Raw genomic sequence first — 14,608 nt, forward strand, 5'->3', positions numbered from 1 at the left:
TTTGCTCACCGTTCTTGTGATGATTTTGACCCCACGGGGTGAGATCTTGCGTGGAGCCCCAGATCGAGGGAGATTATCAGTGGTCTTGTATGTCTTCCATTTCCTAATAATTGCTCCCACAGTTGATTTCTTCAAACCAAGCTGCTTACCTATTGCAGATTCAGTCTTCCCAGCCTGGTGCAGGTCTACAATTTTGTTTCTGGTGTCCTTTGACAGCTCTTTGGTCTTGGCCATAGTGGAGTTTGGAGTGTGACTGTTTGAGGTTGTGGACAGGTGTCTTTTATACTGATAACAAGTTCAAACAGGTGCCATTAATACAGGTAACGAGTGGAGGACAGAGGAGCCTCTTAAAGAAGAAGTTACAGGTCTGTGAGAGCCAGAAATCTTGCCTGTTTGTAGGTGACCAAATACTTATTTTCCACCATAATTTGCAAATAAATTCATTAAAAATCCTACAATGTGATTTTCTGGAGAGAAAAAATCTCATTTTGTCTGTCATAGTTGACGTGTACCTATGATGGAAATTACAGGCCTCTCTCATCTTTTTAATTCAGAGAACTTGCACAATTGTTGGCTGACTAAATACTTTTCCCCCCCACTGTAAACAGCTGTTTGGCTCTGGGAAATACACATACAAATTACGACTGGTTCAGCATTGGGTGTGTACTGTAAATACAAAATAGTTTTATGACCCTGGAAAAGGTGTGCACCAATTATATTGAGTTTTTCAGTTAGATGGCTGAAATCAAAAAGGGAAATGAGATCAACATTTGTTAATAACTAAGAGTGACTGATATGGTATGCGCAGAGATTAGTGTTTACTAAAAGTGTACGCATACAGACTGGGAAAAGAAAGGCAGTGGATTATTAACCAGGTAAGCTTTGATGCCCCCTGACTTCCCATATGAGTTAACCTTATCTGACCCGGTGCATGATAAGTGAAGAGGTTCCCTCTTCCGTTCTACCCCCTCACCTACAGGAGGTAAATTGGTTGAGAGTGGAGGTTGTGTACCTTGTCACACATAGGCTTTGATCACTAGCGATGCTAATGTGGTCACGCAAACAAAAATAGTACGCCTAACTGAAAGAGCAGGGCACTTTCAGACACAATAGTTAGGTTGTCACCTATCGTGTCAAAATCAAAATTATGGCTCAAGGTATAGTAGGTATGAAAAATGGATGCACTCACTAACTGTAAGTCGCTCTGGATAAGAGCGTCTGCTAAATGAATAAAAATGTTTTTAAAAAATGTATAGTTACACTAGTATGGGCAATGGCGGTTGAGCAGCCTCATTTACTAGCAGAAAACCATTAGCAATACCAGTGGACCCTGAATATTACCTGGGTAAAACAAAATTGTACACCTAATTTAAAAGAGAAGGGTACCAAAAGACATAGCTTATCACCTACTACAAGGGTCAAAATTACAATTATTAAAATTAAATAAAAGTCTACTGTAGTCTCAGTGAGGGAGTATGGCAGCTCCCCTTGCACTCACTAGCAGAAAAATTAAAAAAATAGTTAGGATGATCAGACCTTACTCTATTGCTAGCAGGAACTCAATAATCATAGGCTACCAGTCAGATACTGGACAGCCTAATTAGCTATATTGGTTTCCAAAAACAGTATCTCAACTCAGAGGCACTATATTTAGTGGAGGAGGTAGGCTAATTCAATAATCACCATTAATTAAAACACTACCTTAAAGTATGCCTTGACCATAGGGGTCAACACCACATCCACCAAGTTACAATATCAGAATAATATGATTTGTCCAAGTCCATAGGTTACACAATTCAATAGAATCCAACAATAGAATTGTCGAAGAAATAGGGACTAGAGTATGAATCATGCACGACTGCCGACTGGGCTCCTAATCTGGGAGGAGGGATATATTCAACTGGGCTAAACTAAGGATATACAGTGGGGAGAACAAGTATTTGATACACTGCCGATTTTGCAGGTTTTGCTACTTACAAAGCATGTAGAGGTCTGTAATTTTTATCATAGGTACACTTCAACTGTGAGAGACGGAATCAAAAAATCCAGAAAATCACATTGTATGATTTTTAAGTAATTAATTTGCATTTTATTGCATGACATAAGTATTTGATACATCAGAAAAGCAGAACTTAATATTTGGTACAGAAACCTTTGTTTGCAATTACAGAGATCATACGTTTCCTGTAGGTCTTGACCAGGTTTGCACACACTGCAGCAGGGATTTTGGCCCACTCCTCCATACAGACCTTCTCCAGATCCTTCAGGTTTCGGGGCTGTCGCTGGGCAATACAGACTTTCAGCTCCCTCCAAAGATGTTCTATTGGGTTCATGTCTGGAGACTGGCTAGGCCACTCCAGGACCTTGAGGTGCTTCTTACGGAGCCACTCCTTAGTTGCCCTGGCTGTGTGTTTCGGGTCGTTGTCATGCTGGAAGACCCAGCCACGACCCATCTTCAATGCTCTTACTGAGGAAAGGAGGTTGTTGGCCAAGATCTCGCAATACATGGCCCCATCCATCCTCCCCCTCAATACGGTGCAGTCGTTCCTGTCCCCTTTGCAGAAAAGCATCCCCCAAAGAATGATGTTTCCACCTCCATGCTTCACGGTTGGGATGGTGTTCTTGGGGTTGTACTCATCCTTCTTCTTCCTCCAAACACGGCGAGTGGAGTTTAGACCAAAAGCTCTATTTTTGTCTCATCAGACCACATGACCTTCTCCCATTCCTCCTCTGGATCATCCAGATGGTCATTGGCAAACTTCAGACGGGCCTGGACATGCGCTGGCTTGAGCAGGGGGACCTTGCGTGCGCTGCAGGATTTTAATCCATGACGGCGTAGTGTGTTACTAATGGTTTTCTTTGAGACTGTGGTCCCAGCTCTCTTCAGGTCATTGACCAGGTCCTGCCGTGTAGTTCTGGGCTGATCCCTCACCTTCCTCATGATCATTGATGCCCCACGAGGTGAGATCTTGCATGGAGCCCCCAGACCGAGGGTGATTGACCGTCATCTTGAACTTCTTCCATTTTCTAATAATTGCGCCAACAGTTGTTGCCTTCTCACCAAGCTGCTTGCTTATTGTCCTGTAGCCCATCCCAGCCTTGTGCAGGTCTACAATTTTATCCCTGATGTCCTTACACAGCTCTCTGGTCTTGGCCATTGTGGAGAGGTTGGAGTCTGTTTGATTGAGTGTGTGGACAGGTGTCTTTTATACAGGTAACGAGTTCAAACAGGTGCAGTTAATACAGGTAATGAGTGGAGAACAGGAGGGCTTCTTAAAGAAAAACTAACAGGCCTGTGAGAGCCGGAATTCTTACTGGTTGGTAGGTGATCAAATACTTATGTCATGCAATAAAATGCAAATTAATTACTTAAAAATCATACAATGTGATTTTCTGGATTTTTGTTTTAGATTCCTTCTCTCACAGTTGAAGTGTACCTATGATGATAATTACAGACCTCTACATGCTTTGTAAGTAGGAAAACCTGCAAAATCGGAAGTGTATCAAATACTTGTTCTCCCCACTGTAGGCAAGCGATTATTCGAATAATCCTAAAACGAAACAAAGGAGACATACAGCGTGGATCTAATCATAAGGAACAATTTCATAGGCTTAATTCACAATAAGGATTTACAGATTATTCGCCTATTTTAGGGTAACATAATAGCTTCTTATTGACTCAAACTCACAAGGGCTCTCACAATAAGGATTGTTGTGTTCGGACGTCGACCAGCCATATGGTTACAAAACAGTCAGTCCAAGGACGCACCACTGAAAGGCTTTTTTTTGGACTGCGTGCATGGAGACTTCTCTGAAGACCATTGGTTCCAGACAGATATATGTAAGAGTATCCAGCTCGATCTCACCTGTCTTTTCCCTGATTTGAATGCAAGTGTGTAACCTGTATCTGTTACTTTTATCATTACTATCTATATTTCTCCTATAATCCCTGCCTGCCTTGTTTCATTCTGAAATATCAAGAATAACTGTTTGTTTGACCTTAGGCCCTCTAATCCCCATTCCCTGTTTGTGACTGATTCTGTACCTTATCACATTAGTACATCATTTTGCCATCACATCATCCTGTACATTCATTGCTTTACCCTGGTTATTTCTGAATAAATCTGATTTGTTTTGTAAAATATATACCGTCTTGCATTGCCTTGTCATTTTTAAGAACGTAATTGCCTTCAGAATTATAAGGTAACCTTTGTTATAATTGTAACTATTTAACAGTTTCTTACTGACTTAGAGCAAGTGGTGCCCCATTAATCATTTCATAGTAATAAGCATACACACTCCATTTCACTGCCCACCCACCTTATATGAAACACACACTCTTATAACACACTCCCTGGCATCTCTCCACTAGAGCGGGAGATGAGCTATGCCCCTAGTCAGGCTGATATACAGTAGCTCTCTGATGTAGAGTCATAGCGCAGTAGAGGTGAGTCCATCACACGAGCCATCAGCCCTGGTTTGTGTTTGTGGCCCTCAGCCGAGAGAAATAGACCCCAGCCAGATAACAGGTCACTGCCTCCATCGCATCTGATTCACTGCCGGCAGAGGCTAACAATCTGAGTGCATCTCTCCTCTCATTTCTCTCCTCTCCCAACTCTGTCTCTCCCCCTCTTTCATCCCCCACATAGCACTCACTGCCCCAATCTCCCTTGTTTTTTGTATCTCTCCTCTCTTGTTTTTCAGCCTCTCCCATTTTCTCTCTCACAAATAGCTCCCTCTGTCCTCTCTCTCCCTCCCTCCTCGTCTTTGGTTCCCCCATCTTTCTGTCCCAATCACTCACTGTCTTTCATGTTCTCTTTCCTTTTCTCTCTGCCTTCTCCCAATGTCTTTCTCTCCCCATCTCTCCATCTCCGCTAGTGCTGAGCGATTTAGCCTAGCTAAATACGATGATTAAAGACTGTACAGTGTGGGGAGAACAGAGATAACGTTAGATGGTTGGTTGGCTGGCTGGCTGCTACTACCTGAGCAGAGATGGGATGATGAATTTAAGGAATTAAAAAGTTATAAAGTCATTAAATAAAACTAAGTAATATACACGACTGAAATATTTTATTATTTAATAGTAATTTCCTATTTTTCAATGTGGACCTGACAGAGACTATGGCATATTTTCAATGTTTTGGCAATTGAATGTTCAATATTTTTGGCTTTGGAATTTCCATTAAAAAGCTATTATAATTTTTGTCATTATTTCATAATGAATGTAATGTTTTTCCAAAATAATCAAAATCAAAAACAGTGGTTATTTTTTAATAATCGAACCGAACAGACCTCAAAAAGCACTAATCGCTCAGCACTGATCTCTGCCCCTTTCCTCTCTCTCCATCTCTCTCTCTCTCTCTCTCTCCATCTCTCTCTCTCTCTCGCCATCTCTCGCCATCTCTCTGAGATGATGTAATTAATGGACCTCTCTCACTTTCTGCTGGGCCTCGCTCCACTATTGTGTTGAGGTTGAATATTTAGGCAGGACTCCCCCGGGGCCATTTTCCAAATTAGCCCTGCTCACAATAACGAGTCCGCCACAGCCAAACCGTCAGATAGGGGGCTTATTTTAGAGCTGCACTACCCAGCCAGTCAGTCCCTCAGTCACAACACTGGACCTGTAATGTGTCTATCCACGTCAGTAGGGTCTGTCTGTGGCAGTAGATATAGGGTTGATGCTAGAGAATAATTAGCGAGGCAGTGCAGGCCTGTTCTCTGTGGCTTTTGGTTTTCTGTGTTCTATTCACTACTGTAGGTATTGTGCATGGCCCTGGCTTTTGTCTGGGACGACACTAGCCTTGGATTATGCAATTTATTGCAGATGGGGCAGTAAATTATAGGCTGATTCAAAGTTCTAATGCGCGCACACACCCCAATTAATCACCCTGGCGTGAATGGATATCATACCTCATTTGTAAATATGTGCATGTCTCCTCATGACTGACTTGCATTCACTTACTTTCAGAAAGCAAATCCTGATGAGAGAGAGTGGAGTAGAAGAGAAATTAGGCAACATTTAAAATGTGATGTGCGGTGTAAATCCAACTCATTGCTCACAGTTATCTTCTTTCCTCTCCCTCTCTCAGCTCGTCAGTCCCAGCCCCGGTCGGTCAGGTTGTTCAGCAGGTTTTGGCGACGGTAGCCAACACCAACCAGGCCAAACGAGTGAGTACGAGTCCATCTGACATCCTCCCAACTGTCACATCCTATGAACTGCATCCCTCTCCATCCCTTCAAGCCAACTGTCTAGATATTACTAGCCATAGGCCTCATTTCTCCCCTACTCTAAGAAAGCAAAGCAAAGGTACAAAGTCACCAACTTGCAGTTGGAGCCAAATGAAGCTCGGAGGCATATGGAAGTTCAATAGAAAGTAGTTATTTATTCATAAATACCAACGCGTTTCATCTGTGTGCTTTCCGCTATCAGAGGCTGAATATCTCTTGTACACCCCATCTCTAAGAACTCAGCAACTCTGTGTAGTTCCTGGAGTTCCAGTGTACTTGGCTGACCGCTGGCCTGCGTTGTTATAGGATAGAGTAGAAGGTCATTATGACAGGGCTGTGAAATGCCCCAGGTCCCTCCCATGTGTCGGCGGAGGAGTGATACAAGTGGTGACTGGGTAGGAACTGATTCATACAGGGGAACTCTCTCACACATCATACCTCAGTCCGAACCAGGTTCAAGTTTATGGGATGACCAAAGCATGCATGACTCATAGCCTACACAAAGAAACACTCACAGAAAACACTGCATATACGAACACTAAAACACTGTTTTGCAATAAACAGAATCCAAAGTCTGAGTAGTGAGATGAACTAAATCACATAGCTTTGACTTAAGACAAACATGAACATTGATTGTTGGGTTCTCTAAAACAACATTGATGGTGTTTTTCATGTTTTAATGTGTTTTTCGCCTTAACTTCACTCTCTTACTTTGTGAGTAGTTATTCTTGAAGCCATGGCAATGAGAGATGTACAAACTGTCCTTCTGTTGTTTTACTCCTCAGAATTCTACTCAAGGCATACTGAAGGTGTCTGCTGAAAGTATCCGTTCGGCTTCCCCCCAGGGTTTTGTGTTTGGTAAGTATATAAAGCTAAGATGTTTTAGATGCTCATCATATCAAAATGCGTTGGAAAATGCCTTCCACCTAGTTTTGATGTATTTTTCCCAGGTAACTTTTTTCAAGGGTTTTTATATACTAGAAATTTACACAATTTCAGGGTGAACCATTCATACATTACATCCATTTGATTATTCATTATATTACATATTTTATCAGCTCTTAGTATAATTTGTATTAGAACCCTTTTGTCATGCTTATTTTAATGCCATCATCTCCTTCTGTCCCTCTCTCCCAGGCGGACCCCCTAAAGCTGACGCCCTGGCCCCCTCCAGCTCAGCCCCGTCACTAGGGGAGCAGAGCAGCAAAGCCTTCTCCTCCTTTACCACAGCGTGAGTCTCTGGGGGTCAGGGGTCAGAGAGGGAAACTTCATGTCACTCCTTCTTGATTAGAAAACAGGAAAGTTGAATGATAGAAATAGACCTATGGCTGACTGTGTTTTCTCATACTATATGATGCTTTCGGACAGGTCTGCCGGGGGCTTCAGTTTCTCCTCTATGTCCCAAGGAGCTCCACCAGGTACCTCTCTCTCAAATGTACAGCCAAATATGACACTCATTGGTTTTATTAGACAGTAAAGTCAGTGCTATAGTTCGTTGAATGCCATATCAATGAATTACCGTAAAACTTCAATTAATAGCCCGGCCGTTTATTTGCTTAAATCACTGAAGACAACAGGTGCATTAGAGACAAGCTTCTATTTGAGCCAGACGTCTATTTCCTTAATGCACACAGCTTTTGCTCATTTGCATAGTTAATTGTTTAATTCCATCATTCACTTACATCATTTCATTTCATGTAACAAATCAAACAGTAAACCTCATAAACAATTCATTTAGAACCAGCGTTTATTTGAAACAGGCAAGTATTTACTGAAATGTGTGCAGTTGCCGGCTATTAAAAGGGACAGACAGCTATTTGAGACTCAGCGTTTAATTGAAGTTTTACGGTAGTCATTTATTAAATCCATTAGTTGAAAGCGTTTCAATATCTGGCATAGTTTGTAAATCTGCTGTCCATTTTTCTTCCTCCCCAGTGAAGGACGCAAGTAAATTCTCCTTCAGCAGCGCTGGCGGCGGCACCACCGGCAAGATGATGTTCAGCTCCTCTGCCGGGGAGGAACCCTTCTCCTTCATCCCAAAATCCTCTTCCCCTGCCCTGGGGGGCACCAGCCCCCCACCCCCCAGCATGTCAGGGGAGCCTGTGAGGCCCACCCCCACCTTCAGAGTGGAGCCCCAGGCCCCCAAGGTGGTAGGAGGAGAGACCCTGGGGAGTTTCTCTGGTCTACGCGTGGGCCAGGGGGATGAAGAGAAGCCCTCAGCGGCCGCGTTTAGCTTTGGCCAGCCGGACAGTGGAGTGGGGCTAGGTTTAGGCACAGGGGCGGCCCAGTTTAGTTTTGGGTCGGCCCCCCAGCAAGGGAAGCCAGCTGAGGCTGCGTTTGGTGAGGCGGATTCTACCGTGACAGACTTATCCAAGACTGCATTCAAGCCTTCCGAACCGGCAGCCCTGTCGATCACCAAGCCTGCGTTCTCCACGTCAGCAGCCACCTCCTTCAGCAGCCTCCTAGCTGCACCCCTCTCTTCCCCGTCCCCCACCTTGGAGGAAATGCCCCCCAAAGACCCCACCCCCCCGTCAGACCACACTCCACCCCCAGAGCCTGCTCCCTCACAGCCCAGCCCCTCCGTCAGCCCCCCTTTTGCTGAGCCTGAGGTTACTACCTCCCCAGTGCCCTCAGTCATCCCCACCCCTACCATCCCTGAAAAAGCCCCAACTCCCCCTGCCCCCTCCCCAGCTCCCCCTTCCGCCTCCACCACCCCACCAGCCCAGGCAGCCCCCAGCACTACCCTAGACCCTGTCCCGGCCCCCGAGGCCCCACCACCTGCTATAACCCCCACCCCGGAGGCCCCACCACCAGCCTACCCGGCCCCTAGCTCTGACAAACCTGGTTCCATCTTCACCCAGCCACCGGCCATCACCACAGATAGCACCACTGTAGACGTCACCAGCCTCACCCCGGTCATCAACACCGCAGCCCCCGCTGCCGCCACCACCACCCCTACCGACTCCAACACCACAGCCCCGGCCACAGGCTCTGTATTCGGACAGCCTGCTCCAGCCCCAGCGTCTGCCGGCGGCTTTGGTTCCACTGGCTTTGGTGCTCCCCCAGCTGCAGGTGCAGGGGCTGGCTTTGGGAAACCCGTATTCGGACAGACAGTAGGCGGGTTCGGCCAGCCTGTTGCTAACGCATCCGGTGGCTTCGGTTTTGGCCAGTCTGCGTTCGGGGCCAGCCCTGGATTTGGACAGCCCGCAGCGGCCACGGCTGCTGCAGCTGCCAGTACCACTGCTAGTGGAGGTGGTCTGTTTGGAGCCCCCAGTGCCAGCAATGCCAGCAGTTTTTCCTTTGGCACCCCCAGCGCCAGTACGGCCAGCAGTACGGGCACGGGCCTGTTTGGGCAGCCGAGCGCCACCCCGGCCTTCGGGCAGCAGAGTGCTGGGTTTGGACAAGGCTCTGTGTTTGGAAGCAACACCACCACCACATCCTCTACTGGCTTCAGCTTTGGACAGCCTGCAGGTGAGTGTGTATGTGATATGTCACGTGTTTCTGAAAATGCACTAATTCGAAGTAGCGTTTAGGCCTCTGCATTCCATATCAGAAAACTGGGAACTGGTTCAACCCTAAAATTCATCATCAATGTAATGTTATGTATTTTATATGTGGCAGACAGTTCAGGACAGTGTCTTATTGGAAGAGTATCCCTTGGACATCACCATGACACTGTATTAAGTTGTTTTAAGCCTCTAGCATTTACACAGACAGCCTCTCAAGCTGTCCAATCTGTCTTTTTTATTGACTGGATGTACAATCTCTTTAGGAATCAGATGATACCTTAAATGATTGGATTACCAGATTCTAGTTGATTTTGAGAAATGCTCTCCAAACTCCATATTTAGGACTACTAGGCTGATATTATTTTAGCCATGGTATGTTGACCTATACAATTACAGCATACATTGCCTTCGGAAAGTATTCAGACCCCTTTACTTTTTCCAAATTTTGTTACGTTACAGCCTTATTCTAAAATTTATGAAAAATGGATTTTTCCTCATCAATCTACAGAAAATACCCCATAATGACAAAAGCAAAAAAAGGGTTTTCAATTTTCTTTGCTAATTTATTAAAATAAACGGAAATATCACGTTTACATAAGTATTCAAACCCTTTACTCAGTACTTTGTTGAAGCACCTTTGGCAGTGATTACAGCATCGAGTCTTCTTGGGTATGACGCTATAAGCTTGGCACACCTGTATTTGGGCAGTTTCTCCCATTCTTCTCTGCAGATCCTCTCAAGCTCTCTCAGGTTGGATGGGGAGCGTCATTGCACAGCTATTTTCAGGTCTCTCCAGAGATGTTCGATCGGGTTCAAGTCTGGGCTCTGGCTTGGGCCACTCAAGGACATTCAGAGACTTGTCCCGAAGCCACTCCTGCGATGTCTTGGCTGTGTGCTTAGGGTCATTGTCCTGTTGAAAGGTGAACCTTCGCCCCAGTCTGAGTTCCTGAGCGCTCTGGAGCAGGTTTTTATCAAGGATCTCTCTGTACTTTGCTCCGTTCATCTTTGCCTCGAGCCTGACTAGTCTCCCAGTCCCTGCCGCTGAAAAACATCCCCACAGCATGATGCTGCCACCCATGCTTCACCGTAGGGATGGTGCCAGGTTTCCGCCAGACGTGACGCTTGTCATTCAGGCCAAATAGTTCAATCTTGGTTTCATCAGACCAGACAATCTTGTTTCTCATGGGCTGAGAGTCTTTAGGTGCCTTTTCGCAAACTCCAAGTGGGCTGTCATATGCCTTTTACTGAGGAGTGGCTTCCGTCTAGCCACTCTACCATAAAGGCCTGATTGGTGGAGTGCTGCAGAGATGGTTGTCCTTCTGGAAGGTTCTCCCATCTCCACAGAGGAACTCTAGAGCTCTGTCAGAGTGACCATCAGGTTCTTGGTCACCTCCCTGACCAAGGCCCTTCTCCCCCGATTGCTCAGTTTGGCCGGGGTGCCAGCTCTAGGAAGAGTCTTGGTGGTTCCAAACATCTTTCATTTAGGAATGATGGAGGCCGCTGTGTTCTTGGGGACCTTCAATGCTGCAGAAATGTTTTGGTACCCTTCCCCAGATCTGTCCCTCGACACAATCCTGTCTCGTAGCTCTACGGACAATTTCTTTGACCTCATGGCTTGGTTTTTGCTCTGACATGCACTGTCAACTGTGTGGGACCTTATATAGACAGGTGTGTGCCTTTCCAAATCATGTCCAATCAATAGAATTTACCACAGGTGGACTCCAAGTTGTAAAAACATCTCAAGGATGATCAATGGAGACAGGATGCACCTGAGCTCAATTTCGAGTGTCATAGCAAAGGGGCTGAATACTTATGTAAATAAGGTATTTCTGTTTTTTATTTTTAATAAATTTTCAAGCATTTCAAAAACACTTTTCGCTTTGTCATTATGGGGTATTTTGTGTAGATTGCTGAGAATTTTTATTTATTTAATCCATTTTAGAATAAGGCTGTAACGTAACAAAATGGGGGAAAAGTCAAGGGGTCTGAATACTTTCCGATGGCGCTGTATGTAGGGAATGAAGCAATGGGGCGTCCTTGACAAAGGCAGTTACCTCAGTTAGTCATCCAGTCAGAGCTGCTGCCAAAGTGCTTAAATTAATGTAGTTGTTTTCCTTCTGTGGGACTGAGCAGCATCATTAGGAAAGGTATTTATCACGCCATTAGGATAATGGAGCTTAGAGAGAAGCCCTCTACTCTCTGATACAGCCTCATCCAGTCCAATCCCATCCATCCATCAGGGCATGTTAGGATCTGCTGGTATTGGCTGGCAGACCATACTGCTCCATATGTCCATGGGTCATAGGCCTCTGTTAAACCACTATGCTGGAGGAAGTTGGCATTAACCACTGGTCTAGGGTCAGTTTTGTTTCACCTAGTACCGATGTGGTTAGGTTTGAGGATGGTGGTTAGCTGATCCCTGATCTTTACATATAAGGGCAAGTTATACCTTGACCCTGTAAACGCCAGTATATGGTGTACGCTCTACTTATTGCCGGGACGATACCAGTATCGCGATAGTCGTTAGTATTGTGACAAGGAAAACAAAACACGATGAGAATTTAACTTCTTTAGGAAAATAGCCCTAATGTTGGAAACAAACATTGTTGTTATCCAGAGTCACATGTATTTATTTTCCAAGATATAGCCATATTTTACATACAGCAGGTTTTTAAATGACTGAAAAGTTAGGGCTGCTTCATGTTTTAATTTTTGCCAATGGAAAAATATTGCGTTACTGGTATTGTCACAGCCCTACTATACATGTAAAAAAAATTGCGGAACTGCAAATTACAGAAGATTCTACGTTTATTTGATTATGCAAATTACAGTACCAAACAAGACAAGTGCCATGATGATAATGAAATTAACCAAGCCCTTGCAATATGTTTTGAAGAGATAAGCTACTGAACCTTATTCAATTGGAACTGTCAGCATTTTAGCGACATTAAATCTTATTGAAATCTGTTCAAATACACCACCAGGAAGAATATAACACATTTTCTGACAAGCGAGCACTTAGATATGGTCATTTTCACATTTTCATAAATTCTTAGAATGTTTGGGAATGATGTATACTAATTCATTTGTGAAAATTCTATAGCAATATAGAGTGGGAAAGCAGCCGTGCGTTTGGACAATGAATTGACACTGCAGTAAATATAACCTAATAAAAACATCTCCAGGACTGTAATCTACACAGACCGGTGTGCCATAGCCAATCGAAGCTTCAGTAGGCCTTTATATAAATAAGCCATTTCCCACATGGGCCTGCCATCATTCACTTTGAACTGGACTGTGTGTTTACAGGCAGTAGCAACAGCGCGACTTTAGATCATTAGAACGCATTCGCCAAAAGCCACAAAATACACCTGAATGGATTTCTGCAAAAATGTAAATACCACAGGGAACTTTACAGTCCGATTGATCAAACAACCATGAAAAGGTAGGCTCTCTCCCTCAGTTATGCACATCAACAATAAGATCAACAACTAATGCTAGCCAGTGTGAGATGAGCTAAAATCTAACAAAGGAACATTAGATAAACCCTCTCAAACTTTTTCAGCTAGTTGGCCATCAACATTTCACTGATAAACGATGGGTAGCCTGTTCGTCCTTCTGCAGCTTGCCTGCCAATGCATACTTGTCTCAACCAAGCACCCAAGCTAACTGGCTAAAGCTAGCTACTTCCAGAAATAAAGATAACACCTCACTCTGACCAGTAGAACTGGTTAGGCTGTTTACATGTTATCTAGAGCGTTCATGACTAACTATTACTTTTTTTGGCAATGTTTACTGACACCGGTCATATTCAGCGGGTGTTGCACGTTCGTAAATTAATCAGTTATTCTGCACACTCAGACGAGAGTGCTCTGAAATCGGAGTAGATGGAGTGAATTTGAGAACGCAAGAGATATGCTAACTGGATAACAGTTGTTCAGCATAGCTAGCTAGCTAAGCAAAGCGATTCACATTTCTTGCTAGCTAACCAAATGACACCTGCACCTCTAGCTGTGTAGCCACCGAAAAACGATATGAGGGGGAAAAGTTGTTCACTCACCCACTCCTCCAATGAAATTACATCCCTCCTAGCAGCAGCTAGCTAGCTATCTAGCTAACGTTAGGCTCCGTGTTTTTAGCTTGCTACATAAATAGATACGCTAGCCTATTTGCCACGTTATGACTGACTTGTGATCATTGCCCTTGCTAGTTTGATTGTATTGACATTCCCCAGCCTTAGTTACATTCGTCCGTTTTTGTCCAAAATATTGAGTCATTGAAACTGAAACAGTGTGTCAGGGTTGAGTGTAGAGGTGGTGTAGAATCAGGCGCAGGACACACAGAGGTTACGAACAGCGTCTTTAGTAAAGTCCAAAATGAGCCAAACACGGCAACAGGCTACAGGTGAACATTACGCACAACAGTAAAGTATGCTACCGCGCACAAAGTGCGGAACTCTCTCTCAAAACACAAAATACAGAGAGAACAGAAAATGTCGAACTAGCACACAACGTGACACGGAAACAATTACACACAACACCTGACCAAACTCAAGAGAACTAAATAGGACACCTAATAAACACTAATAAGGAACAGGTGTAGCAACACAGACAAAACCAATCAAACATAGAAACATAGAACGGTGGCAGCTAGTACTCCGGAGACGACGACCGCCGAAGCCTGCCCGAACAAGGAGAAGGAGCAGCCTCGGCCGAAACCGTGACACAGTGCATCCCGAATGGAGGCAGCAAACAATGTACCAGGCCAGCTGTGATTTACAACCTGATAGCAAAAAGACATTGACTACCAAAAAATTTATTGGTGAATTATATTAATCATGCATTGAACTGCATCCATCTATTCTGGCAACA

The 14,608-nt window shown here is 44.4% G+C and overlaps 1 protein-coding gene across 4 annotated transcripts in view; it reads left to right on the forward strand.

Annotated features, from left to right (window-relative positions):
• The window catches only part of LOC121542211 (nuclear pore complex protein Nup214-like), a 78,913-nt gene that overhangs the window by 35,987 nt on the left and 28,318 nt on the right, over positions 1 to 14,608 (forward strand). For all 4 annotated transcript variants that reach the window (XM_045208107.1, XM_045208108.1, XM_045208105.1 and 1 more), the window contains exons 25-29: positions 6,090 to 6,168; positions 7,014 to 7,086; positions 7,366 to 7,459; positions 7,597 to 7,646; positions 8,164 to 9,699. In XM_045208107.1, coding sequence (XP_045064042.1) covers positions 6,090 to 6,168; positions 7,014 to 7,086; positions 7,366 to 7,459; positions 7,597 to 7,646; positions 8,164 to 9,699 — 1,832 coding nt within the window. The remainder of the gene's footprint in view (positions 1 to 6,089; positions 6,169 to 7,013; positions 7,087 to 7,365; positions 7,460 to 7,596; positions 7,647 to 8,163; positions 9,700 to 14,608) is intronic.

This window comes from Coregonus clupeaformis, chromosome 27 (assembly GCF_020615455.1).
Source record: "Coregonus clupeaformis isolate EN_2021a chromosome 27, ASM2061545v1, whole genome shotgun sequence".
Classification (NCBI taxonomy): Eukaryota; Metazoa; Chordata; class Actinopteri; order Salmoniformes; family Salmonidae; genus Coregonus; species Coregonus clupeaformis.